At 37.3% G+C, this 26,150-nt stretch overlaps 1 protein-coding gene across 1 annotated transcript in view; it reads left to right on the top strand.

Annotated features, from left to right (window-relative positions):
• Positions 1 to 26,150, top strand: part of HDX (highly divergent homeobox) — a 237,002-nt gene that overhangs the window by 24,752 nt on the left and 186,100 nt on the right. Inside the window, exons 2-3 of the mRNA XM_055438372.2 lie at positions 9,363 to 9,509; positions 15,026 to 16,144. Coding sequence (XP_055294347.1) covers positions 9,363 to 9,509; positions 15,026 to 16,144 — 1,266 coding nt within the window. The remainder of the gene's footprint in view (positions 1 to 9,362; positions 9,510 to 15,025; positions 16,145 to 26,150) is intronic.

The following is a 26,150-nucleotide window of genomic DNA, read 5'->3' as shown; positions in this document are numbered from 1 at the left end:
TCGGAATTCTTTATCAGGTAGATTCCCTATCTCTTCCTCTTTTCTTTGGTTTGGTGGGCATTTATCCTGTTCCTTTACCTGCTAGGTGTTTCTCTGCCTCTTCGTCTTGTTTATATTGCTGTGTTTGGGGTGGCCTTTCCGGATTCTGGAAGTTTGTAGAGTTCTCATTATTGTGGTGTTTCCTCACTGTGGGTGGGGTTGGACAGGTGGCTTGTCCAGGTTTCCTGGTTAGGGAAGCTTGTGTTGGTGTTCTGGTGGGTGGATCTGAATTTCTTCTCTCTGCTTTGCAATGAAGTGTTCAGTAATGACTTATGAGATGTCAGTGGGTTTGGAATGACTTTGGGCAGCCTGTATACTGAAGCTCAGGGCTATTTTCCTGTGTTGCTGGAGAATTTGGTTGGTATGTCTTGCCCTGGAAATTGTTGGCCCTTGGGTGGTGCTTGGTTTCAGTGTAGGTATGGAGGCATTTGATGAGCTCCTATTGATTAATGTTCCCTGGAGTCAGAAATTCTCTGGTGTTCTCAGGATTTGGACTTAAGCCTCCTGCCTCTGGTTTTCAATGTTATTATTACAGTAGCCTCAAGACATCTCCATCTATGCAGCACTGATGATAAAATATCTAGGTTAAAGATGAAAAGTTTCTCCACAGGGAGGGACACCCACAGTGGTTCAGAGAGATACATGGAGAAGAGAAGAGGGAGGAGGGTGATAGAGATGACCCGGAGAAGAGGGGGAATCAAAAATGAGAGAGCAAGCTAGCCAGTAATCACTTGCCTATGTGTTCTCCACAGTCTGGATCCCTCAGACATGTTCACGGATTTACACAGAAAAGAGAAGAGGGAAGGAGACAGAGTTGGCCAGGAGGAGAGAAGGGGGATTCACAAGGAGAGAGACTGATCCAGCCAGTATTCAGTTCCTTAAGTATTCTCCACAGCCCAGAACACACAAAGAGATTCACTGAGTTGGGTAGAGAAGAAAAGGGGGAGAGGGGCGATAGAGGTGACCTGGTGGAGAATTGGAGAAAGAGGAGAGTCTAAAGGGTGAGAGAGCAGTCGAGCCAGTAATCTCGCTCCCAAGGAAAAATGGATTCTGAAGATTGAGTTCTTAAAGGTACAAAATTAATAACAAATACGAAAAAACAAAGATTAAAAATCTAGGGTAGACAGTGGATTCTCAAAAATGCAATATTAAAGAAAAAAAAGCAAAGTCACAAAAATTATAAAATATATATATATATATATATGAAGTTTGCTTTAAAAAAATAGGATCTTTTTTTTGCAAAGTAATAGTAGCTTATAAAAATGAATATTAAAGGAGTAATAGAGGACTTAAAAGTTTTTTTTTTTATTTTTTAAATTTAAAGAATGATAATAGTAAAAATATATCTAGGACTTTCTCTGGTGGTGTTGTGGACAGTGTGCAGTCAGTTCATTTTCAGATAGTTCCTTGATCCGGCTTATATTTCTCAAGATCTATAGGCCCCTTCCTATGTAGTCGGTGCTAACTACAGGGTTTTAATCTATTGCACCTGTCACTTCCAGGGTGATTCCCTCTGTTGTAGCTTCTTCTGTTTACTGTTCTCTTCAGTGTCTAATTTCCGCCCTGACCCAAGGGTCGGTGGTGAACACTTTTTTAAGCTCACTTTTCAGTCTTGATGTGGGGAGGGAGGAAAGCTGCTAACAAATATCACTGGTTTCTGTGGGGAGTGCTCCCAGTGTCTCGGCCACACTGGGTTTGCCACTGCTCATGGCATGTGTGCTTTCCCAGTCTACATTGCTCAGCCTCTAGGTTGCTCTGCGGGGAACTGTCTGATGCAGGCCCTGGGTTGCGTGCCCTTCCCAGTTCCAACACGCTCAGGTGACATGCATCACTGCGACTTATCTCCTCCCCCGTCCCTGTCACTCGGTTTTCTGGGTATACAATCATCACACCTTCTCAGGCGGATGTCGACCGCCCTGAATCCCAAGAAATCTTTCAGTTTTTCACCATTGAGGATAATGTTTGCTGTGAGTTTGTCATATATAGCTTTTATTATGTTGAGATATGTCCCTTCTATTCCCACTTTCTGGAGGGTTTTTATCATAAATGGATGTTGAAGTTTCTCGAAGGCTTTCTCTGCATCTACTGAGATAATCATATGATTTTTATTTTTCCGTTTTTTAATGTGGTGTATTATGATGATTGGTTTGTGGATATTGAAGAATCCTTGCATTCCTGGGATAAAGCCCACTTGGTCATGATGTATGATCTTCTTAATGTGTTGTTGGATTCTGATTGCTAGAATTTTGTTAAGGATTTTTGCATCTATGTTCATCAGTGATATTGGCCTGTAGTTTTCTTTTTTTTGTGGGATCTTTACCAGGTTTTGGGATTAGGGTGCTGGTAACCTCATAGAATGAGTTTGGAAGTTTCCCTTCCTCAGCAATTTTCTGGAAGAGTTGAGTAGAATAGGTATTAGCTCTTCTCTAAATTTTTGGTAGAATTCAGCTGTGAAGCCGTCTGGACCTGGGCTTTTGTTTGCTGGAAGATTTCTGATTACAGCCTCTATTTCCGTGCTTGTGATGGGTCTATTCAGATTTTCTATTCTTCCTGGTTCAGTTTTGGAAAGTTGTATTTTCTAGGAATTGGTCCATTTCTTCCAGGTTATTCATTTTATTGACATATAATTGCTGATCAGTTCAGTTCAGTTCAGTCGCTCAGTCGTGTCTGACTCTCTGCAAACCCATGAATCACAGCACGCCAGGCCTCCCTGTCCATCAACAACTCCCGGAATTCACTCAAACTCATGTCCACAGAGTCGGTGATGCCATCCAGCCATCTCACTCTCGGTCGTCCCCTTCTCATCCCGCCCCCAACCTTTCCCAGCATCAGAGTCTTTTCCAGTGAGTCAACTCGTCGCATGAGGTGGCCAAAGTATTAAAGTTTCAGCTTTAGCATCAGTCCTTCCAATGAACACCCAGGATTGATCTCCTTTAGAAAGGACTAGTTGGATCTCCTGGCAGTACAAGGGACTCTCAAGAGTCTTCTCCAACACCACAGTTCAAAAGCATCAATTCTTCGGCGATCAGCTTTCTTCACAGTCCAACTCTCACATCCATACATGACCACAGGAAAAACCATAGCCTTGACTAGACGGACCTTTGTTGACAAAGTAATGTCTCTGCTTTTCAATATATTATCAAGGTTGGTCATAACTTTCCTTCCAAGGAGTAAGCGTCTTTTAATTTCATGGCTGCAATCAGCATCTGCAGTGATTTTGGAGCCCAAGAAAATAAAGTCTGACACGGTTTCCACTGTTTTTCCATCTATTTCCCATAAAGTGATGGGACCAGATGCCATGATCTTTGTTTTCTGAATGTTGAGCTTCAAGCCAACGTTTTCACTCTCCTCTTTCACTTTCAACAAGAGGCTTTTGAGTCCCTCTTCACTTTCTGCCATAAGGGTAGTGTCATTTGCATATCTGAGGTTATTGATATTTCTCCCAGCACTCTTGATTCCAGCTTGTGCTTCTTCCAGCCCAGCGTTCCTCATGATGTACTCTGCATATAAGTTAAATAAGCAAGGTGACAATATACAGCCTTGACTCACTCCTTTTCCTATTTGGAACCAGTCTGTTGTTCCATGTCCAGGTCTGAATGTTGCTTCCTGACCTGCATACAGGTTTCTCAAGAGGCAGGTCAGGTGGTCTGGGATGTCCATCTCTTTCAGAATGTTCCACAGTTTATTGTGATCCACACAGTCAAAGGCTTTGTCATAGTCAATTAAGCAGAAATAGATGTTTTTCTGGAATTCTCTTGCTTTCTCCATGATCCAGCGGATGTTGGCAATTTGATCTCTGGTTCCTCTGCCTTTTCTAAAACCTGCTTGAACATCTGGGAGTTCACTGTTCACATATTGCTGAAGCCTGGCTTGGAGAATTTTGAGCATGACTTTACTAGCGTGTGAGATGAGTGCAATTGTGCAGTAGTTTGAGCATTCTTTGGCATTGCCTTTTTTGGGAATGGAATGAAGACTGACCTTTTCCAGTCCTGTGTCCACTGCTGAGTTTTCCAAATTGGCTTCTTATTGTCAAATTCAGACTTAAATTGAAGAATGTAGGGAAAACCACTAGCCCATTCAGATATGACCTAAATAAAATCCCTTATGATTATACAGTGGAAGTGAGGAATATATTTAAGGGGCTAGATATGATAGATAGAGTGCCTGATGAACTCTGGACGGAGATTCGTGACATTGTAAAGGAGACAGGGACCAAGACCATCCCCATGGAACAGAAATGCACAAAAGCAAAATGGCTGTCTGAGGAGGCCATACAAATAGCTGTGAAAAGAAGAGAAGGGAAAAGCAAAGGAGAAAAATGAAAGATATAAGCATCTTAATGCAGAGTTCCAAAGAATAGCAAGGAGAGATAAGAAAGCCTTCCTCAGTGAACCATGGAAAGAAATAGAGGAAAACAACAGAATAGGAAAAACAAGAGATCTCTTCAAGAAAATTAGAGATTCCAAGGGAACATTTCATGCAAAGATGAGCTCAATAAAGGACAGAAATGGTATGGACCTAACAGAAGCAGAAGATATTAAGAAGAGGTGGCAAGAATACACAGAAGAACTGTACAAAAAAGATCTTCACGACCAAGATAGTCACGAAAACGTGATCATTGACCTAAAGCCAGACATCTTGGAATGTGAAGTCAAGTGGGCCTTAGAAAGTATCACTACGAACAAAGCTAGTGGAGGTGATGGAATTCCAGTTGAGCTGTTTCAAATCTTGAAAGATGATGCTGTGAAAGTGCTGCACTCAATATGCCAACAAATTTGAAAATAATTGCTGATAGTATTCTCTAATAATCCTTTGTATTTCTGTGGTGTCGTTTGTAATCTCTCCATTTTCATTTCTAATTTTATTGATTTGGTTCTTCTCCCTTTGTTTATTGGTGAGTCTGGCTAGTGGTTTTTCAATTTTATTTACCTTCACAAAGAACCAGCTTTTGGCTTTGTTGATTTTTGCTGTGGTCTCTTTTGTTTCTTTTGCATTTATCTCTGCCCTAATTTTTACGATTTCTTTCCTTCTACTGACCCCGGGGTTCTTCATTTCTTCCTTTTCCAGTTTCTTTAGATGTAGAGTTAGGTTATTTAGTTGACTTTTTTCTTGTTTCTTGAGGTGTGCCGGTATTGCTATGAACTTCCCCCTTAACACTGCTTTTACAGTGTCCCAGAGGTTTTGGGTTGTTGTGTTTTCATTTTCATTCATTTCTATGCATATTTCAATTTCTCTTTTGATTTCTTCTCTGATTTGTTCATTATTCATCAGCATGATGTTCAGCCTCCATAGGTAGGCATTTTTAATAGTTTTTCTCCCAAAGTTGAGATCTAATCTTACTACATAGTGGTCAGAAAAGATGCTTGGAATGATTTCATTTTTTTTTAATTTACCAATTCTAGATTTATGGCCCAGGATGTGATCTATCCTGGAAAACGTTCCGTGTGCACTCGAGGAAAAGGTGAAATTCATTGTTTTGGGGTGAAATGTCCTATAGATATCTATTAGGTCTAACTGGTCTATTTTATCATTTAAAGTTTGTATTTCCTTGTTAATTTTCTATTTAGTTGGTCTATCCATAGATTTAAGTGGCATATTAAAATCTCCCACTATTATTGTATTGTTGTTAATTTACCCTTTCATACTTGTTAGTAATTGTCTTACATATTGCGTTGCTCCTATGTTGCATGCATAAATATTTACAATTGTTATATCTTCTTCTTGGATTGATTCTTTGATCATTATGTAGTTTCCTTCTTTGTCTCTTTTCACAGCCTTTGTTTTAAAGTCTATTTTATCTGATATGAGTATTGCTACTCCTGCTTTTTTTGGTCTCTATTTGCATGGAATATCTTTTTCCAGCCCTTCACTTTCAGTCTGTATGTGTCTCTTCTTTTGAGGTGGGTCTCTTGTAGACAGCATATATGGGTTTTGTTTTTGTATCCATTCAGCCAGCCTTTGTCTTTTGGTTGGGGCATTCAACCCATTTACGTTTAAGGTAATTATTGATAAGTATGATCCCATTGCCATTTTCTTTATTGTTTTGGGTTCGAATTTACACACCTTTCTGTGTTTCCTGTCTAGAGGAGATCCTTTAGCATTTGTTGGAAAGCTGGTTTGGTGATGCTGAATTCTCTCAGCTTTTGCTTCTCTGTAAAGCTTTTGATTTCTCCTTCATATTTGAATGGCATCCTTGTTGGGTACAGTAATCTGGGCTGTAGGCTATTTTCTTTCATCACTTTAAGTATGTCTTGCCATTCCCTCCTGGCCTGAAGGGTTTATGTTGAAAGATCAGCTGTTATCTTTATGGGAATCCTCTTGTGTGTTATTTGTTGCTTTTCTCTTGCTTCGTTTAATATTTGTTCTTTGTGTTTGATCTTTGTAAATTTGATTAATATGTGTCTTGGAGTATTTCACCTTGGGTTTATCCTGTTGGGGACTCTCTGGGTTTCTTGGACTTGGGTGATTATTTCTTTCCCCATTTTAGGGAAGATTTCAACTATTATCTCCTCAAGTATTCTCTCATGGTCTTTCTTTTTGTCTTCTTCTTCTAGGACTCCTATGATTCGAATTTTGGAGCGTTTAACATTGTCCCAGAGGTCTCTAATATTGTCCTCATTTCTTTTAATTCGTTTTTCTTTTTTCCTCTCTGTTTCATTTATTTCTACAATTCTATCTTCTAGCTCGCTTATCCTGTCTTCTGCCTCTGTTATTCTACTGTTTGTTCCCTCCAGAGTGTTTCTGATCTCAATTATTGCATTATTCATTGTATATTGACTCTTTTTTATTTCCTTTAAATCCTTATTAAACCTTTCTTCCATCTTCTCAATCCTTTTCTTCAGGTTATTTATTTGTAACTACATTTAGCTTTCAAGATTTTGAATCATTTTCACCACCAAAATTCGAAATTCTTTATCGGGTAGATTCCCTATATCTTCCTCTTTTGTTTGTGTTGGTGGGCATTTCTCTTGTTCCTTTACTTGTTGAGTATTTCTCTGCCTCTTCATCTTGCTTATATTTCTTTGCTTGGGGTGGCCTTTCCCTCTTCTGGCAATTTGTGGAGTTCTCTTTATTATGTAGTTTCCTCACTGTGTTTGGGGTTGGACGGGTGACTTGTCAAGTTTCCCTGTTTAGGGAAGCTTGTGTCGGTGTTCTTGTAGGTGGAGCTGGATTTCTTCTCTCTGGAGTGCAATGAAGTGTCAAGTAATGAGTTATGAGATGTCAGTGTGTTTGGAGTGACTTTGGGCAACCTGTGTATTGAAGCTCAGGGCCATTTTCCTGTGTTGCTGGAGAATTTGCGTGGTATATCTTGCTCTGGAACTTGTTGACCCTTGGGTGGTGCTTGGTTTTAGTGTAGGTATGGAGTCGTTTTATGAGCTCCTATTGATTAATGTTCCCTGGAGTTAGGAGTTCTCTGGTATTCTCAGGATTCGGGCTTAAGCCTCTTGCCTCTGGTTTTTGGTCTTATTCTTGGAGTAGCCTCTAGGCTTCTCTATCTGTCATTTCCAAGTTGGTTCCCTCTGTTTTAGCTTCTGTTTGCTGGTCTCTTCAGTGTCTAATTTCCGCCATGATACTAGGGGGCGGGTGGACACTTTTTAAGGCTCAGTTGTTCAGTCCTGTTCTGGGAAGGGAGGAACACTGCAGACAAAAATCCCTGGCCTCTGTGGGGAGTGCTCGCAGCATCTCGGCCACACTGGGTTTGCCCCCACTCAAAGTGCATGTGCTGTCCCAGTCTACACTTCACAGGCTCTAGGTTGCTCTGCCAGGAACTGTCCGAGGCCGGCACTGGGTTGTATGCACTTCCCAGGTCTGAGCAGCTCAAGTTCAGGTTCTCGGGTACTCCACAAAGGCGCAGACTTGGTTGGGCCTGCGTTTTGTGACTTCCCCTGTCCCAGCAGCTCAGGTGACCAGGTGTTTGGCGAGCATGATCGCTGCGACTTATCACCTCCCCAGTCCCTGCCACTTGGTTTTCTGGGTGTACAACCGGAGCACCTTCTCAGGCGGATATCGACCAGCCTGAGCCCCAGAAGTCTTGATTAGCAACGGAGCCTGACTGCAGTTTGGTATCAGATGCCTTTCTGGGACCGCCTCCAGCACTGGCTGCCCTCCCTTGCCTCTATCAGTGGGGGATGGGGGATGGGCCGACCGCAGCCTGCTCTCTCTGCTCAGTCCTTTGTTCTGTGAGAGGGGCTGGCGGAGTCTTAGGTTAGAGCTTTCCTCTTTTTCATGGGGAAGCTGTCCCAGTCTGCTTTGCTATCTCCAGTCAGCTCCCCCAGACTGCCCTCGCAGCATTTAGGCCCAGTCCTCCCTCTAAGCAGTTCAACTGGCTCCTTCCTGCCCAGCCCCAGCTTGCTAATGGCGTATGCAGGCATCTGCGCTGCTTCTCCGCTGGGAGTTACCATTTGGTCGGTAATCTGTGTGTTTTAATTATTTCTTTCTTTTTCCTCCCAGTTATGTGGCCCTCTGAGGTTCCAAAGCTAGCCACAGACTAGCCAGTGAGAGTGTTTCCTGGTGTTTGGAAACTTCTCTCTTTTTAAAGCCTCCATTCCTGGGATGGAGCTCTGTCCTTACCTCTTTTGTCTCTCTCTTTTTATTTTTTATGTTTTTTCCTACCTCCTTTCGAAGACAATGGCCTGCTTTTCTGGGCGCCTGATGTCCCCTGCCAGCATTCAGAAGTTGTTTTGTGGACTTTACTCCGCGTTCAAATGTTCTTTTGATGAATTTGTAGGGGAGAGAGTGGTCTCGCCATCCTATTCCTCCGCCATCTTGTTCCTTCTCCCCATTTCTGGTTATTTTTAAGCTTTAAAGAGAGATTTTGACTTCTGTATAAAATGAACCCCTTTATCCCAGAAAAATAAATAAATAAATAAAAGCACCTTTTTGTTCCAGAGCACAGCTTCTATCTGTAAGACATATGCCAGATGTTTTGCTTGACAAAGAACAGTGAGTTTCCCTGTTGATAATTGACCATGTATGACTACCTATCTCTGGTTTTACTAGCCATAAATACTTGTTTTGGTGAAAGCACTTTTCTTTTTCCCTTATGCACTGACACTATCCAGATAAAGGCTTTTTTCTTTTTTGTCTTTAAAGTTTATAATTTTTTTCGGAACAAGTTCAATAAGTGTTCACATTATGCATAATTTTCAGTGAGAACCTGTCTCCCTTTGGCACACAAATTATTGCCCATTACTTAAAATATTTCACTTTAAAAAATTCTCACAGCTTGAAAGCACTGAAGTTATTTTAAAAAGAAAAACATGCAAATTCTACACATACCCATTTTTTATTCCAATTTTCAGAGTATCTTCTTTTATTTTTAGATGAATCTACGTTCTGTATTTACTGTAGAGCAACAAAGGATTTTACAACGTTATTATGAAAATGGAATGACAAATCAAAGTAAAAATTGCTTTCAGCTCATATTACAGTGTGCACAGGAGACTAAGCTGGACTTCAGTGTAGTCAGGGTAAGTATTCAGGTCTTAAACTCTTGAATTTAATACTTTTTATTGCAAGGAATAATTGCTTAATATGAGAAAAACTATCAGGATATGAAGTCTCTAACTTTATAAACAGCTTAATTTCCTTTGTATAAAAATATTATTTTTAATGAAGACAATTATTTAGTATGTATTTTTTCTACAAATAGCTAGAAAGCACTAAAATTTTTCATTTTAAATATATCTAAAAAAAAAAAATCCCAGTCCTTTGAACTAATAGGTACCTTTAGGATTAGTTGTTGATCTCATGCTTTGTTTATACCCAGAATTAATATAGATATAACCCTTCAAATTGATATCAGTAAAACATACATTTACCAAGGGACTTCACATATTTTCTTGATGCGTTTAAATTTTTTCATCTGGTACTTATATCTTTAGTGTTTAAGTCTTTTCAGGTAAACCTAGACTTTTATAAATGCCACATCGCCTTCTAAGTAAAATGTATACATTTTAATGGGTTACATGGTAAGGGACAGAAAATCCCTAGGGGAAAAAAATTTCCTTTTTTTACAATCATAGTTATTCAGCTATTAAAAATCAGAGCTGCTACACATTTGGAAAAGGCAGTTAGAATGTGACAGAGAGGAGGCAAGAGATAAATGTAACAGAACTAGTCACAGATTTTATAGTGAGAATATAGGTCCTTTTATGATTGTTTGAAAATGTTATAAATCCTGCTAGTTTGAAAATTTAGGGATTCAAGTATTAGCAAAGTCCCAATTTGGTAACAGAAAGGACTCTAAGTATATTTTTCTTTTGAAGGAACATTCAAAGACCCCCAAAGATAAAATATCTTGACAAGAATTATTTGGAAAATCTATTTTTTTTTTGACTGAAGGATATATTTACCTTCATATAGGGAATTATGTCACCAATTCTAGTTGGGGGGGGGGGTGGATATCCAGGTTATCTGTGCTGAGATCATACTCAGATTTGTGTAAGAACTAGAAATGTCTCCTACTGATAGCTCTAAATTATCTAAATTTGCAATCCCTTTGGTAAATTTGAGAAAAAAAAAAAAAAACTAATTGCCTTAGGAAAATTTTTAAATGTGTAATATTTCAAGTTGATGAGATTTCTATTTTATAAGTAAAAACTTGTTTTTTTTTTCTTTCTTCCTGCAGTAACTTCTTCTTTTCTTATCTCTTATTTTACCATTATTTGAAAGGGAAAAGTCTTCTTAAGCAGCTACTTTGTGGACTGTGACCTTTCATATGTCAAATTTTCTATTGCAACCTTCCCGCTAATGACTTATTTGACTGTACTTGAATACTGAGAGTGTTGAAATACAAAGGGTTATTTTTATGCTCCAAATGGTGTGAAATCTATGATAAATAATGAAAATGAAAGAAAGGAACTTTCTAGAATGCGAATTTGCAAGTAAAATATTACGTAAGTTATAGGGAATGGTGTAAAATGGATTCATTCTCTCAGTTCTAGGAGAGTGTAAATTCTCCAAAAATTCCGTCTTCCTAATCTAAATCTCAGCACAATTTTGGTGGCTTTTAGCCAGAGGAGAATTGAATTGTTTATAGACTCACTATTCCACAACCTCCCCTGCCTCTGATATTTTGCTAGGTCTTCATATTTTACTTGAAAGAGATCTTCCCTTATTATTTTAATATAGTACTTATTGTGCTTTTTCTCAAAAGAACTGAAATCTCACTGTACTAAGAACTTGATCCCAATGTGTAAAGAACTTAAAAGATTAAAACACCTAGGCTACAAATATATATATATACACATACATACATATGTATATATGCATATATATACATACATATATATATATGTATGTATATATATGTATATATATGCTTTCCTGGTAGCTCAGCTGGTGAATAATTCACCTGCAGTGCAGGAAACCCCAGTTCAATCCCTGGGTTGGGAAGATTCCCTGAAGAAGGGATATGCTACCCACTAAAGTATTCTTGGGCTTCTCTGGTAGCACAGATGGTAAAGAATCTGCCTGCAGTGTGGGAGACCTGGGTTTGATCCCTGAGTTGGGAAGATCCCTGGAGGAGGGCATGGCAATTCACTCCAGTATTCTTGCCTGGAGAATCCCATGAACAGAGAAGCCTGGTGGGCCTACAGTTCATGGGGATCACAAAGAGTCAGACATGACTGAGTGACTAAGCACAGCATAACTATATCTATATATAGATATATATTGTGGGGTAAAAGAACAGGAAAACAAAGAAGGAAGTATAGAAAAAGGAAAAGCTTGGAGACATTGAATTTCTAAAAAGTTGACTGAAAAATAATTTTACGGACACCAAGGATAGGTTACCCAAGGTCATTACCTTTATTTTTTTCTATGTAGTATCACTTTATTAGTTCCAAACCTCAAATGCTCATCATATCAGTTTTGATTGACCCATATTTTCCCCTCTCACCAATGAAACTTTTGGAATGAGAATCATTTATACTCTATATGCATTGGTCAATTTTGGATCCTGTTGTTGAATGACTTTTATTAAAATTTAATTCAGTTATTGGGAACCCTTAGGTAATTAAATCTCTTTATTTTCAACATTTTAATATAAAGTATTTCTTAACTATATACTTTCCTACTTTATTTGAATAGAGACTATTGAAAATAACTGAATGTTTACTTTTTGACTCAGGGTTTTACTGTGGAAATCAATTACTATACTGTTCTATAATCAATTACTGTTCTATAAAATAATAATGCTTATAAAATGGTAAGGTATACAAGGTGATTTTCTCCTTTACTAAAGAACCCCAGACATTTAATGATTTCTCACATCAGTTCTCTTATGATTTTCCTTTCTTCTTTTTTAGCGAGTAATATGTAATGAAAATTCTTAGGTTTAGTGCTATCAAGGTGCTTCCAACAACAATCACTATTACCAATGCCCCACTTGTTCTGTTATTTCTAATTTACTGTACATTAGGATACCAAGTTTGGTAAAAGATACATGTAAAATAAGATTAAGTGTTTTAAGATCAAGGATTTTTCTTTCAGTAAAGTACGTTTATCTTGTGACATCTATATTGGCTGCATTCTGAACAAGTGAGATTGTTAGATAGTTGAGTTTCATATTCATTTGATATTATATTACATTTTGCTTTTCATGGGTATATGATATAAATATTAGTAATTACATATGTGAACTATAAAACTATTAAAGTAAGCCATAAATTTACAATGTGATAATATCACTCTTAAAATTCTTGTGTTAAGATAGATACTATGATGGGAAAATGATAGGTTGTTTATTTTCTTAGAAATCTTGCCCAGAGCTGCCCTCCAGATGTAGTAGATCTTGAGTTCAAATTTTATCAATTCACTATGCTTTCCAATTTAAATTACAAGGCATCATGTTTCTGTGCATATTCTTCTTACTTGAAAAGTCATAAAACAGTGACTTATTTTGAGTATTTGTAATATTCACCTTTTTGAACCATAAATTGAAATTATACTTATTCACAAACATTTCTTTTTAAATATTACTCTTGAGTATATACTTTAAAATCTTGTAATTTTTCCCCTTACCTCCTTCTCTTGTGACATTTATATTCATTTGTCTCTCTGCTTGTAATCCTCACTTCTACTCTTTAGCAAACTACATAAGAGTTAGTTTTAAATTCCCACAGCCTCATCTGAAGCAGAATGGAGTGAGTACCTCTGTTTCTGGAACGTTTTATTAGATAAGTACTAATTATAAAATTAAAATGACCCATAGAAATGGCCAGCTCCATTTCAGGAATTTCTCACCATAGTAAAAGTATAATGTTCACTGAGGTCAAAATTAAATTGATTTTGATTCCTTGCTCTACCAGTAACTGGTCAGGAGATTCTTCTACAAGCTACTTAATATTTCTGAATCTCAGATTCTTCATTTATAAAGTTAGAAAAAGTATGCCTAACAAAGTAACTTATATATATATATATATATACACAAAATGGAATTCAGTGTTAGCTTTTATTTATAGTTTTACAACATCCGATGTTGTATACAATATAAATATACATTGAAAATTGGATGATTTGTGCAGTTTTCAAAAGTACATCCCATTAAATTAACCAAATATACCTAGCACCATGTTTGTGCAAGGCTAGGTTATTTAATGTTTTCACTTATTTATTTTTTGAAGTTCTTAAATAGATTAATGTATTTTAGTAGTTTATAAGATGATATGCATTTTAAAATAATTATAAATTTTACTGATTGTTTTATGTAGCATCATATTTATTGTACATTTTAAAAGGAATAATGATTCAGTGTAATAATACTAAGATTGTTATAATACTTACATAAAAGTACATATTTTGTAATCAAATCCTAAATGCCAACCACTGGTATTATTTTTATTGATTTTTTTGTTTATACCCATGGCTGATTCTTGTTGACGTTTGACAGAAAACGACAAAATTGTGTAAAGCAATTATCCTTCAATTAAAAAATAAATAAGGTGGCCAAAAAAAAAGAAAGAATAAAGAAAGGCTAAAAGAAACCAAAAGTAACATATATTCAGTGTATAAAATTCAGTAAATAGATAAAAGCATAAAGAAGAAAATAGCTACCAAAATTAATGACAAACTGGAAAAGTTTTTGCAACTTGTGACAAAATGCTGCCAACTCTGTATGGGCTAATAGATACTACAAAAGGATAATGCAAAGTATTGTTGAGGTGTGGGGAAACCAGTACTTTTACACCGGAGGGTGATTTGAAAATGTCAAAAAGTCAAGCAATATTCCTTCTAAGATGGCATTCTAATGGACCAATAGAACAACAATGCATGTACAATGGTGTATTTCAATATGTCTTACAATAGTGACTATTTCTAAAAATAATCTAAATTCCTAGAAATATTAAATTAACCAAGTTATGATATATTCACAGAACAGAAGTTCTTGCTACAGAGTAATTGGCTGGATTTTGAGAAGAAGAAGAAGAAGAATACTATTCTATCAAAGTTTCTGGGGCTTCCCTGATAACTCAGTTGGTAAAGAATCTGCCTGCAGTGCAGGAAACCCTGGTTCAAATCCTGGGTTGGAAAGACCCACTGGAGGAGGGATAGACTGCCCACTCCAGTATTCTTGGGCTTCCCTTGTGGCTCAGCTGGTGAAGAAGCCACTTGCAATGCAGGACACTTGGGCTCAATCCCTAGGTTGGGAAGATCCCCTGGAGAAGAGAAAGGCTACCCACTCCAGTATTCTGGCCTGGAGAATTCCATGGAATGTATAGTCCATGGGATCGCAAAGAGTTGGACACAACAGAGCAGCTTTCACAAACAAGTCACATCAAAATTTCTAGATATTTATTATGTGCTGGTTCCTGATGGTCTCTGACCTTATATTTTGCTTTTTTTTTTCTGTATATTTTTTTCTTTTAAATTTGTATAGGCTTTGATTTTATGACAAATGAGAATATAATCTATCACATAGAAATTTATTTTCTTGGTTTTTTACTAAGAACTTTTCCATAATATTTTCTTTTTATCCTTCCAGACGTGGGTTGGCAATAAGAGAAGAAAAATGAGTAGTAAGAATTGTGAATCAGGAGCAACAAAAACAGGAACTGTTTCTGGTACTTCTTTGGCAACTCCAGACGTTGCAGTCAGAAATGTGGTTAATATTGCTTCACCCTCAAGTCAACAGTCTTCTTGGACATCGCCCAATAATGATGTCATCATAACTGGTATATACAGTCCAGCCAGTTCATCAAGTAGACTAGAGACAACCAAGCATTCAAATACACAAATTACAGAAGCACATAAAATCCCTATTCAGAAAACAGCCAGTAAAAATGATACTGAGTTTCAGTTGCACATTCCTGTTCAAAGACAAGTAGCACACTGCAAAAATGCCTCTTTACTCTTAGGTGAAAAAACAATTATTTTGTCAAGACAGACAAGTGTGCTAAATGCTGGAAATTCTGTATACAATCACACAAAGAAAAACTATGGAAACTCTTCAATGCAAGCCTCTGAGATGACGGTACCTCAAAAGCCATCTGTGTGCCACAGACCTTGCAAAATTGAACCAGTTGGAATTCAAAGATCATATAAGCCTGAACACACAGGTCTATCATCACATAACTTATGTGGGCAAAAACCATCTGTTAGAGACCCTTACTGCAGAACACAAAATTTGGAAATCCGTGAAGTATTTTCACTGGCAGTTAGTGATTACCCACAGAGAATTCTGGGAGGAAATGCCCCACAGAAGCCTCCTAATTCAACAGAAGGAACTTGTTTGTCCATTGCAATGGAGACTGGAGATGCTGATGATGAGTATGCCAGAGAGGAAGAATTGGCACTGATGGGAGCACAGATACCAAGCTACTCAAGATTTTATGAAAGTGGCAGTTCCCTTCGAGCTGAGAACCAAAGTACAACTTTGCCTGGACAAGGAAGAAATATGCCAAATTCACAAATGGTGAATATTAGAGACTTGTCAGACAACGTACTATATCAAAACAGAGAATACCATTTGACACCACGGACCTCATTACATACAGCATCTACTGCAATGTACAGTAATACAAATCCATCACGAAGTAATTTTTCTTCACATTTCGCATCATCAAACCAATTGAGGTTATCACAAAACCAAAACAATTACCAGGTAATGTGTAAGCTTGTTTTAAAAGGTTTTATAAAATTTCTTGGTATAAAAATTGTGTTGGTAATCAATTAGACTTGAGACCTGGGTCATTTAACTCATATTTTGAAGTAATTTGAATATTTTTTCTTCTAAATGGCTGTTTGGGGTCAACTCTTTAAAGAATTTTATGCTTTCTTTGTAATGTCTAAAAATGGTGAGTCTTTTTTTTCACGGAAGTTAGTAATTGTTATAGCATAGCAACCTTCTCCTGACATTTAAAATTATTTGGTCCAGGCAATAATAGCCTTATGGGAAGCATGGCATTTCTCATCACTAAAATAGTACTAGATTGGCTAGATGCATCCTTTTGAACATAGATAATTCTTGCTATGATTTTTACTTGCGGTCTGGTAAGATGTCACTAGATGAGTGGTGCCTTCCCTGGGTACATAGCCAGGCAAGTCAATCATTGCTCTAGGTGACAATGGTTGAGAAGTCAGAGCCTGGAATAACTCAGCCAATTTTTTTTTTTTAGTTTTTTTTTTTTTTTTTTGAGTAAGTGCTTTACTAAAACATTAAGTGCAGCATTAATCAAACTGTCTTTTGTTAAACATTTACTTTTTATTGTTTTAAATTTATTTATTTTTAATTGGAGGATAATTACTTTACAATACTGTGTTGTTTTATAAGGAAGAGATAAGTTCAGAGTGAGAATTAAAACAATTTTAGACTTGTGCAAAAATAGGCATTATTTCTTTACTGTTTCACATATTCAGTTGTTTATATATTCTTCAAATAATCTCAATAGTGAGGTATAAACCTACCTCAGAATATCTCTTAAGGTCATAAATCTTCTGTTTGAAAAATCTGCTTCAGAGAATTTGAATAGCAGGACAGGAATGTTTGCTATTTTTTCTCGCTACTAGCTAGACCCTTTAGTTTTCAAACACAGTATTTTGTATCTGTACTTAAAATGCTTCCAGGTTATTCTCAACCAATATAAGAAACCAACTTCTCTTGACTCCTTTTATCTTATAGCTCCTTACTACAAAATGAAAAGCAATAAAAGAGTATAGGAAGTATCACTCTGGCACCTACCTCTAACAGAAGAGTACTCCACCATCATCATTAGTACACATTTCTTATTAAGGATCTTTTCATTTTTCTATGTTTGTTCTTTCCTAAGGCATGATTAAAGTAACATTGAACCTTACTTGTATGATCCTCCACAATGCCCTCTTTCATTCACCTAACTCTTTTGCACTTCTTTATCCCCTTAGTGTTGCTCCTAACAATCATAACATTTACAATTTGTTGAGGACCTTGCATGTACTAGGCACCATCAGTAAATTTATGTACTTCATCTCATTTAATCTTCATGGCAGTCTGATCATATAAGCATTTTATCCATATTTTAATAGCATGCCTAGAATCATACAGCCAATACATGACAGAACCAAGATTTCAACTCAGAAATGCATCATGTGGGATTTCTTTTTTTCTACTTTACCATACAGCCTAACAATATAGAATATTTGGAGGCTTGAGAGTGCAGAGTTTAAGTTTCAGTTTTTCTTAAGCTGATTGCTCCTATGGTTTTACATTTTTATAGTCTATATCTTTTTTCCTGACTGAAAGTTGAAAGAAATTAAGTTTATTTTATATGAAAGAAACTTTTAAATGGAATAAAACTTAGCTACATTTTTTTTTGAAAACTAGTCTCTTTAAAGAAAGACAATCTGACATAAATTAGGACATGGATTTAGAACCAGACAGACCTGGATTCAAATCTAGGCTCTGCTACTTTCTACTTGTGTGCCCTCAGACAAGTGTCATAAACTCTCTGTGTAACAGTTTCTTCATTTGTACAATGCATTTAATAATACCTGTTTCACAGGAATGCTGTACATGAAATGACAATCTGTGCAAGGCTCCTTGTACATTCCTGGCAAATAAACTTTCTTATACTTGTTACATCATGGTTGGAAAGTTAATGAACCTCTGCTAGTCCAGGTCTTCTTTACATTCCATTTCAAGTAGAATATTGCACAGCCCATAGTTATCACAAGGTGGTTGAGAAATAAATAACTGAAAGAAGACTGGAGATCAGCTCTCAGCTTCACCATAATCTATGTATCAAAAGCTCATATATTTCTATTATAACAGACCTCCTCCAACTTGACCTGAGGCAGTATGGTAGACAGTGTTTGCAAAATTGAAGTATAATCGACACATTAGTTTTATGTCCAGCCTTTATTTTAATTAGTGGAGATCTTAAGGAACCAAGGCAGCCTGGGGAAGTGTAGTCCATGAAGATTAATGGCAATCCATTTGTGTTCCTAGTACAAAAATATGATAGGTGACTTAAAACCCAACAAACATTTATATCTCATAGATCTGGAGTCTGGGAATCTCCAGATCAAGGTGCTGGCTGATTTAGTGTCTGGTGAGTGCCTGCTTCCTAATTCATGGGTGGCTATCTTTTCACTGACTTCTCATGTGTTAGAAGTGCCAAGGGAACTCTCTGGTTTCTCTTTTGTAAGGAAAAGAGTCCCATTCTTAAGGGATCCATTCTCATGACCTAATCATCTCCCAAATGCCCCACTTTGAAATGCCAGCACCTTGGGGATTAGATTTCAACATGTGAATTCAGCTGGGATACAAACATTCAGTTCAGTTCAGTCGCTCAGTCGTGTCTGACTCTCCGCGACCCCATGAATCACAGCACGCCCAGCCCATGGTAATTATCCTTCAAGATTTTGATGATGTTGTATTACCTACCTGTATTATTAGTAGATCAGGGCTTAGAAAGAAAAAACCTATGACCATCTTGCCAACTTTCTAGCTATGAAAATATAAGCAAGAAAGCAATTTTCTAAGTTTCTGACCTTGGGACTCTATCATAGAGATATCTGTCTCTTTTCTCTGTTGTGTCAAGTATCTTCAAGCTGAGGTTCTATTCCTGGAGTATAGTCTAGTTCCAGGCTGTATAGGTGGCTGAATACAAATTGAGGAATACATGAGGAAGCTAGGAAGTTGAAATCAGCTCTGCTTTAGAGTCACTGAGGAATACCATATTAAGGGTTGAAGTGATGATATGGAAACTGTCAGGAGGTAGCTATACCAGGATACTATAGCCCAGTTCTATTTCAGGCTTACCCCATTCCTTGGGGGCTAGATTGCAACCATATTGGGCTCCAAGCGGCCATTCATTTTCCATATTATGTTCATGCCAGTACACCTATTTTTCTTGAGTGCTATGTTTATAACAGATTAATAATTGATGATAACCTATGTGAAGATACTGGAAGACAAATGCTATAAATTCAGGTTTGTTGCAGTTATTATTGTTACTTCATAATTAACTGTCTTCTCAACTCTCATGGACATCATAGGAACTTAGAAATTAATAGAGTTAGAGCATTTTGAGCTTTCTTTAAAAGGTACTAAATAAGTACAGTGTATCCCTAACAGTAGAAGTACTTTGATAGTATCCTCCAAATTTATTCAATGTTTGTAAGTTTAAGTGCATTTTTAAAATAAGCATGGAAATTTAATGGCTGTAAAAACTTTAAACATCATTTCTAAACCAATACAAATGGTATTTTGAAGTGAGGAAAGGGAGTGTCAGTAAGACTGAATGACTTTGCTAAAATAACTCTCAGGCAATATTCAGCTTTTAAAAAGTAATAATAACCTGTGTTGAAAAGATATAGTTAGCATATTTAATTTCTAAGTTCTGTCTGACTCTTTTCAAACCTCATGGACTGTAGCCCACCAGGCTCCTCTGTCCAGGGGTTTTCCAAGCAAGAATACTGGAGTGGGTTGCCATCTCCTTCTTCTGGTGATCTTCCCGACCCAGGAATGGAATTCATGTCTCCTGCATTGCAGGCAGATTCTTTATTGACTGAGCCACTAAGGAAGCCCTTGTAGTTAGCATGGATAATTTTAAATGACTTTATTGAGATATAATTCACATAGTACAGTGGTCACACATCAAAAGTATACAATTAAATAGTTTTTAATATATTCACAGATGTGTTCAAGCAGTATCAATCTAATTTTAGAACATTTCATTACTTCAAAAATAAACTACATACTCATTAGCACACCAAATCTCCCATCCCAGCACTAGATAATCATCAATCTTTCTCTCTCTATGGATGTACCTATTCTAAATATTATTATAAATGGAATAATGCAATATGATGGATTTTTGTAACTGGCTTCTTTCAGGTAACATAATGCTTTCAAGTTCCATTTTATAGTATGTATCAATAATTCATTCTTTTACATTGCTCTATGATATTCCATTGTGTATATATAGCATTGATTGCTTATCCATTCATTAGTTGATGAACATTTGGGTTGTTTCCACATTGTCTGTTATGAATAGTGCTGCTATGAACATTTATATACAAACTTTTGTGTGGAAATATTTTTTCATATCTCTTGGCTATATATCCCGGAGTACATTTCTAGTTCATACTGTGATTCTATGCTCAAAGTTTTGAGGAAATATCTTTTTTTTTTTCCTGAAGTGGTTGTATCACTTTGCATTCCAACCATCAGTGTAAAAGTATTCCAATTTCTCCACATCCTGACAAACACTTGTCACATCAGTGATTTTGATTATAGCCACTGTAATGGAAGTCTTGATCTGCATTTCTCTAACAACTAACAATTTTAACTCTTTTTTTCATGTGCTTATTGGCCATACAAGTATCTTATTTGGAGAAATGCCTATTCAGAAAATTTAGCAATTTTGTAAATGTTTGTTTGTTCTTTGAGTTGTAAGTGTTCAGTTCATATTCTCTATACTAATCCTTATCAGATAAATGACTTACAAATATTTTCTCCCACTTCATACACTATCTTTTCACTTTCGTGGGGATATTGTTTAAACAAAGTGTTTTTAATTTTGATCAAGTCCAAAGTATCTTTTTTTTTTCTGTTGTTTCTTGTGCTTTTGGAATTGTATCTAAGAAGCTATTACCTAAGCTGAAGTAACAAACATTGACTCATATATTTTCTTCTAAGAATTTCATACTTGTATCCCTCACATATAGATGGTTCGTTTTGAGTTTGTTTTTGTGTATATTATGAGGTAGAAGTTTTCCTTGATTATATAGCATATGAATATCCAACTGTACCATCACCATTTATTTAAAAGATTATACTTTCCCCATTGAATAGTCTTGATATCCTTCTTGAAATCATTTGATTATATGGAAGGCTTTATTTCTGGACTCTCAGTTCTATTGTATTGAGATTATGTGTATATATATATTTCTTCTTATGCTGATACAACACTATTTGAATTGCTATACCTTTGTAGGAAGTTTTCAAATTGGCACATGTGAGTCCTCCAAATGTCTTCTACTTTATCTAAATTACTTTAGCTATTCTATGTCCCTTAAGTTTGCACATGAATTTTAAGATTAACTTGTCACTTTATGAAAAAACAGATGGAATTTTGATAGTCATCATGCTGACCCATGGATAAATTTAGGGAATATTCCTGTATTAATAATACTGTGTCTTCTGATTCGTGAACATGGTATGCCTTTATACTTGTTAGATCTTCTTTAATTTCTTTTAACAGTGTGTTGTACACTTCAGTCAAGTCTTGTGCTTATTGTTTTAAATTTATATATAAGCATATAACTTTTTATGTTATTTTAAATGGAATTTCTTAATTTAATTGTTGGATTTGAATGATTGAATTTTGTATTTTGATATTGTATCCTGAAAAAGTACTGAACTAAGCTATTAGTTAAATACTAGTGTATGTCTTTGACTGTGTGGATCACAATAAACTGTGGAACATTCTGAAAGAGATGGGAATTCCAGACTACATTACCTGCCTCTTGATAAACCTGTATGCATGTCAGGAAGGAACAGTTAGAACGGGTCATGGAACAACAGACTGGTTCCAAATAGGAAAAGGAGTACGTCAAGGTTGTATATTGTCACCCTGCTTATTTAACTTATATGCAGAGTACATCATGAGGAACGCTGGGCGGGAAGAAGCACCAGTTGAAATCAAGATTGCTGGGAGAAATATCAATAAACTCAGTTATGCAGATGACGCCACCCTTATGGCAGAAAGTGAAGAGGAACTCAAAAGCCTCTTGATGAAAGTGAAAGAGGAGAGTGAAAAGGTTGGCTTGCAGCTCAACATTCAGAAAACGAAGATCATGGCCTCTGGTCCCATCACTTCATGGGAAATAGATGGGGAAACAGTGATAACAGCGTCAGACTTTATTTTTTTGGGGTTCCCAAATCACTTACTCCTTGGAAGGAAAGTTATGACCAATCTAGATAGCATATTAAAAAACAGACACATTACTTTGCCAACCAAGGTCCGTCAAATCAAGGCTATGGTTTTTCCCGTGGTTATGTATGGATGTGAGAGTTGGACTGTGAAGAAAGCTGATCGCCGAAGAATTGATGCTTTTGAACTGTGGTGCTGGAGAAGACTCTTGAGAGTCCCTTGGACTGCAAGGAGATCCAACCCGTCCATTCTAAAGGAGATCAATCCTGGGTGTTCATTGGAAGGACTGATGCTAAAGCTGAAACTCCAGTGCTTTGGCCACCTCATGTGACAAGTTGACTCACTGGAAAAGAGTCTGATGCTAGGAGGGATTGGGGGTGGGAGGAGATGGGGACGACAGAGAATGAGATGGCTGGATGGCATCACTGACTCGATGGACATGAGTTTGAGTGAACTCCGGGAGTTGGTGATGGACATGGGGGCCTGGCGTGCTGTGATTCATGGGGTCGCAAAGAGTCGGACACGACTAAGCGACTGATCCAAATTGAGTGTATTTCTTACTATTTTTATTTACATGATATCATGCACGGATAGTTTTACTTGTGTAAAACCTTACTGCATTTTATTTCTTTTTATTAGCTAGTTGCTAGAACCTTCAATACAATGCTGAATAGAAGCAGTAAGACATATTTATCATCTTGATATTAAACGGAAGGCGATCAATGTCTAACAAATATGGTGTTATATGCGGGGATTTTGTAGATGGTCTTTATCAGGATGATAAAGAATAAATGACCCCTTTTATTTCTGGTTTGTTGAGTATTTTTATCATGAATATGGGTTGGACTTTTGTCAAATGCTATTTCTGTATCTAATGAGATATGTTCATGTGTGTTTTTCTGTTTATTTTGTTAGCATGGTATACTGCATTTTTTTCTTTTCATTTTATTTTTTGGTATTTATTTTGTATATCTTTTCTCATTTATACTAAGATATAAATAACATTCAGTACTGATGCTAAAGCTGAAACTGCAATACTTTGGCCACCTCATGCGATGAGTTGACTCACTGGAAAAGACTCTGATGCTGGGAAAGGTTGGGGGCGGGAGGAGAAGGGGACGACGGAGAACGAGATGGCTGGATGGCATCACCGACTCTGTGGACATGAGTTTGAGTGTACTCTGGGGGTTGGTGATGGACAGGGAGGCCTGGCGTGCTGTGATTCATGGGGTCGCGGAGTGTCGGACATGACTGAGCGACTGAACTGAACTGAACTGTGCAAATTTAAGGTGTTCAGCATAATGATTTTATTCACATGAAATGACTACTAAGCAATTCAGTATTTATTACTAAGCAATAAGCATAGTTAATATCCATTATCTAATGTGTATTTTTTTAAAAAAGAAAAAAGATCTTTCTTTACTTGTGACAAGGATACTTGGGAACTACTCTCTTAACAATTTTCAAATATTCAACGCAACAGCACTGTTAACTATAGTCATTATGTTGTACATTACATTCCTAGCACTTTTTTATCTTGTAAGTGGAAATTTATGCCTTTGATCACCTTCATCCAATTCCCACTCCTCAGTTCCGTGTCTCTCAGTTCAGTTCAGTCAGTTCAGTCGCTCAGTCGTGTCCGACTCTTTGCAACCCCCTGAATCACAGCACGCCAGGCCGCCCTGTCCATCACCAATTCCCGGAGTTCACTCAAACTCATGTCCATCGAGATGGTTATGCAATCCAGCCATCTCATTCTCTGTCGTCCCCGTCTCCTCCCAACCCCAATCCTTCCCAGCATCAGAGTCTTTTCCAGTGAGTCAACTTGTCGCATGAGGTGGCCAAAGCATTGGAGTTTCAGCTTTAGCATCAGTCCTTCCAATGAACACCCTGGATTGATCTGCTTTAGGATGGACTGGTTGGATCTCCTTGTAGTCCAAGGGACTCTCAAGAGTCTTCTCCAAAAACACAGTTCAAAAACATCAATTCTTCGGCACTCAGATTTCTTCAGTCCAACTCTCACATCCATACATGACCATGGGAAAAACCATTGCCTTGACTAGACAGACATTGGTTGGCAAAGTAATGTCTCTGCTTTTTAACATACTATCTAGGTCGGTCATAACCTTCCTTCCAAGGAGTAAGCATCTTTTAATTTCATGGCTGCAATCAGAATCTGCAGTGATTTTGGAACCCAAAAAAATAAAGTCTGACACTGTTTCCACTGTTACCCTATCTATTTCCCATGAAATGATGGGACCAGAGGCCATTATCTTTGTTTTCTGAATGTTGAGCTTCAAGTCAACTTTTTCACTCTCCTCTTTTACCAAGAGGTTTTTTAGTTCCTCTTCACTTTCTGCCATAAGGGTGATGTCATCTGCATATCTGAGGTTGTTGATATTTTTGCCAGCAACCTTGATTCCAGCTTGTGCTTCTTTCAGCCCAGCGTTCCTCATGATGTACTCTGCATATAAGTTAAAAAGCAGGGTGACAATATACAACCTTGGAGTACTCCTTTTCCTATTTGGAACCAGTCTGTTGTTCCATGTACACTTCTGACTGTTGCTTCCTGACCTGCATACAGGTTTCTCAAGAGGCAGGTCAGGTGGTCTGGGATTTCCATCTCTTTCAGAATGTTCCACAGTTTATTGTGATCCACACAGTCAAAGGCTTTGGCATAGTCAATGAAGCAGAAATAGATGTTTTTCTGGAACTCTCTTGCTTTCTCCATGATCCAGTGTATGTTGGCAATTTGATCTCTGGTGCCTCTGCCTTTTCTAAAACCTGCTTGAACATCTGGGAGTTCATGGTTCACATATTGGGGAAGCCTGCCTTGGATTATTTTGAGCACGACTTTACTAGCATGTGAGATGAGTGCAATTGTGCAGTAGTTTGAGCATTCTTTGGCATTGCCTTTCTTTGGGAATGGAATGAAGACTGATCTTTTCCAGTCCTGTGGCCACTGCTGAGTTTTCCAAATTTGCTGGCATATTGAGTGCAGCACTTTCACAGCATCACCTTTCAGGATTTGAAATAGCTCAACTGGAATTCCATCACCTCCACTAGCTTTGTTCATAGTGATGCTCTCTAACGCCCACTTGACTTCACATTCCAAGATGTCTGGCTCCAGGTGAGTGATCATGCCATCGTGATTATCTTCATCATGAAGATCTTTTTTGTACAGTTCTTCTGTGTATTCTTGCCACCTCTTCTTAATATCTTCTGCTTCTGTTAGGTCCATACAATTTCTGTCCTTTATCAAGCCCATTTTTGTATGAAAAGTTCCCTTGGAATCTCGAATTTTCTTGATGAAATCTCTTGTTTTTCCTATTCTGTTGTTTTCCTCTATTCCTTTGCACTGATCGCTGAAGAAGGCTTTCTTATCTCTCCTTGCTCTTCTTGGAACTCTGCCTTCAGATGCTTATGTCTTTCCTTTTCTCCTTTGCTTTTCGCTTCTCTTCTTATCACAGCTATTTGTAAGGCCTCCTCAGACAGCCATTTTGCTTTCTTGCATTTATTTTCCATGGGGATGGTCTTGGTCCCTGTCTCCTGTACAGTGTCACAAACCTCCGTCCAGAGTTCATCAGGCACTCTGTCTATCAGATCTAGCCCCTTAAATCTATTTCTCTCTTCCACTGTATAATCATAAGGGATTTGATTTAGGTCATATCTGAATGGTCTAGTGGTTTTCCCTACTTTCTTCAATTTCAGTCTGAATTTGACAATAAGGAGTTCATGATCTGAGCCACA

This window comes from Moschus berezovskii, chromosome X, assembly GCF_049115385.1.
Source record: "Moschus berezovskii isolate FMDL1 chromosome X, NW_MosBer_1.0, whole genome shotgun sequence".
Taxonomy (NCBI): Eukaryota; Metazoa; Chordata; class Mammalia; order Artiodactyla; family Moschidae; genus Moschus; species Moschus berezovskii.
Note: the sequence above shows the minus strand (reverse complement) of the source record. Positions and strands in the feature narration are given on the sequence as shown.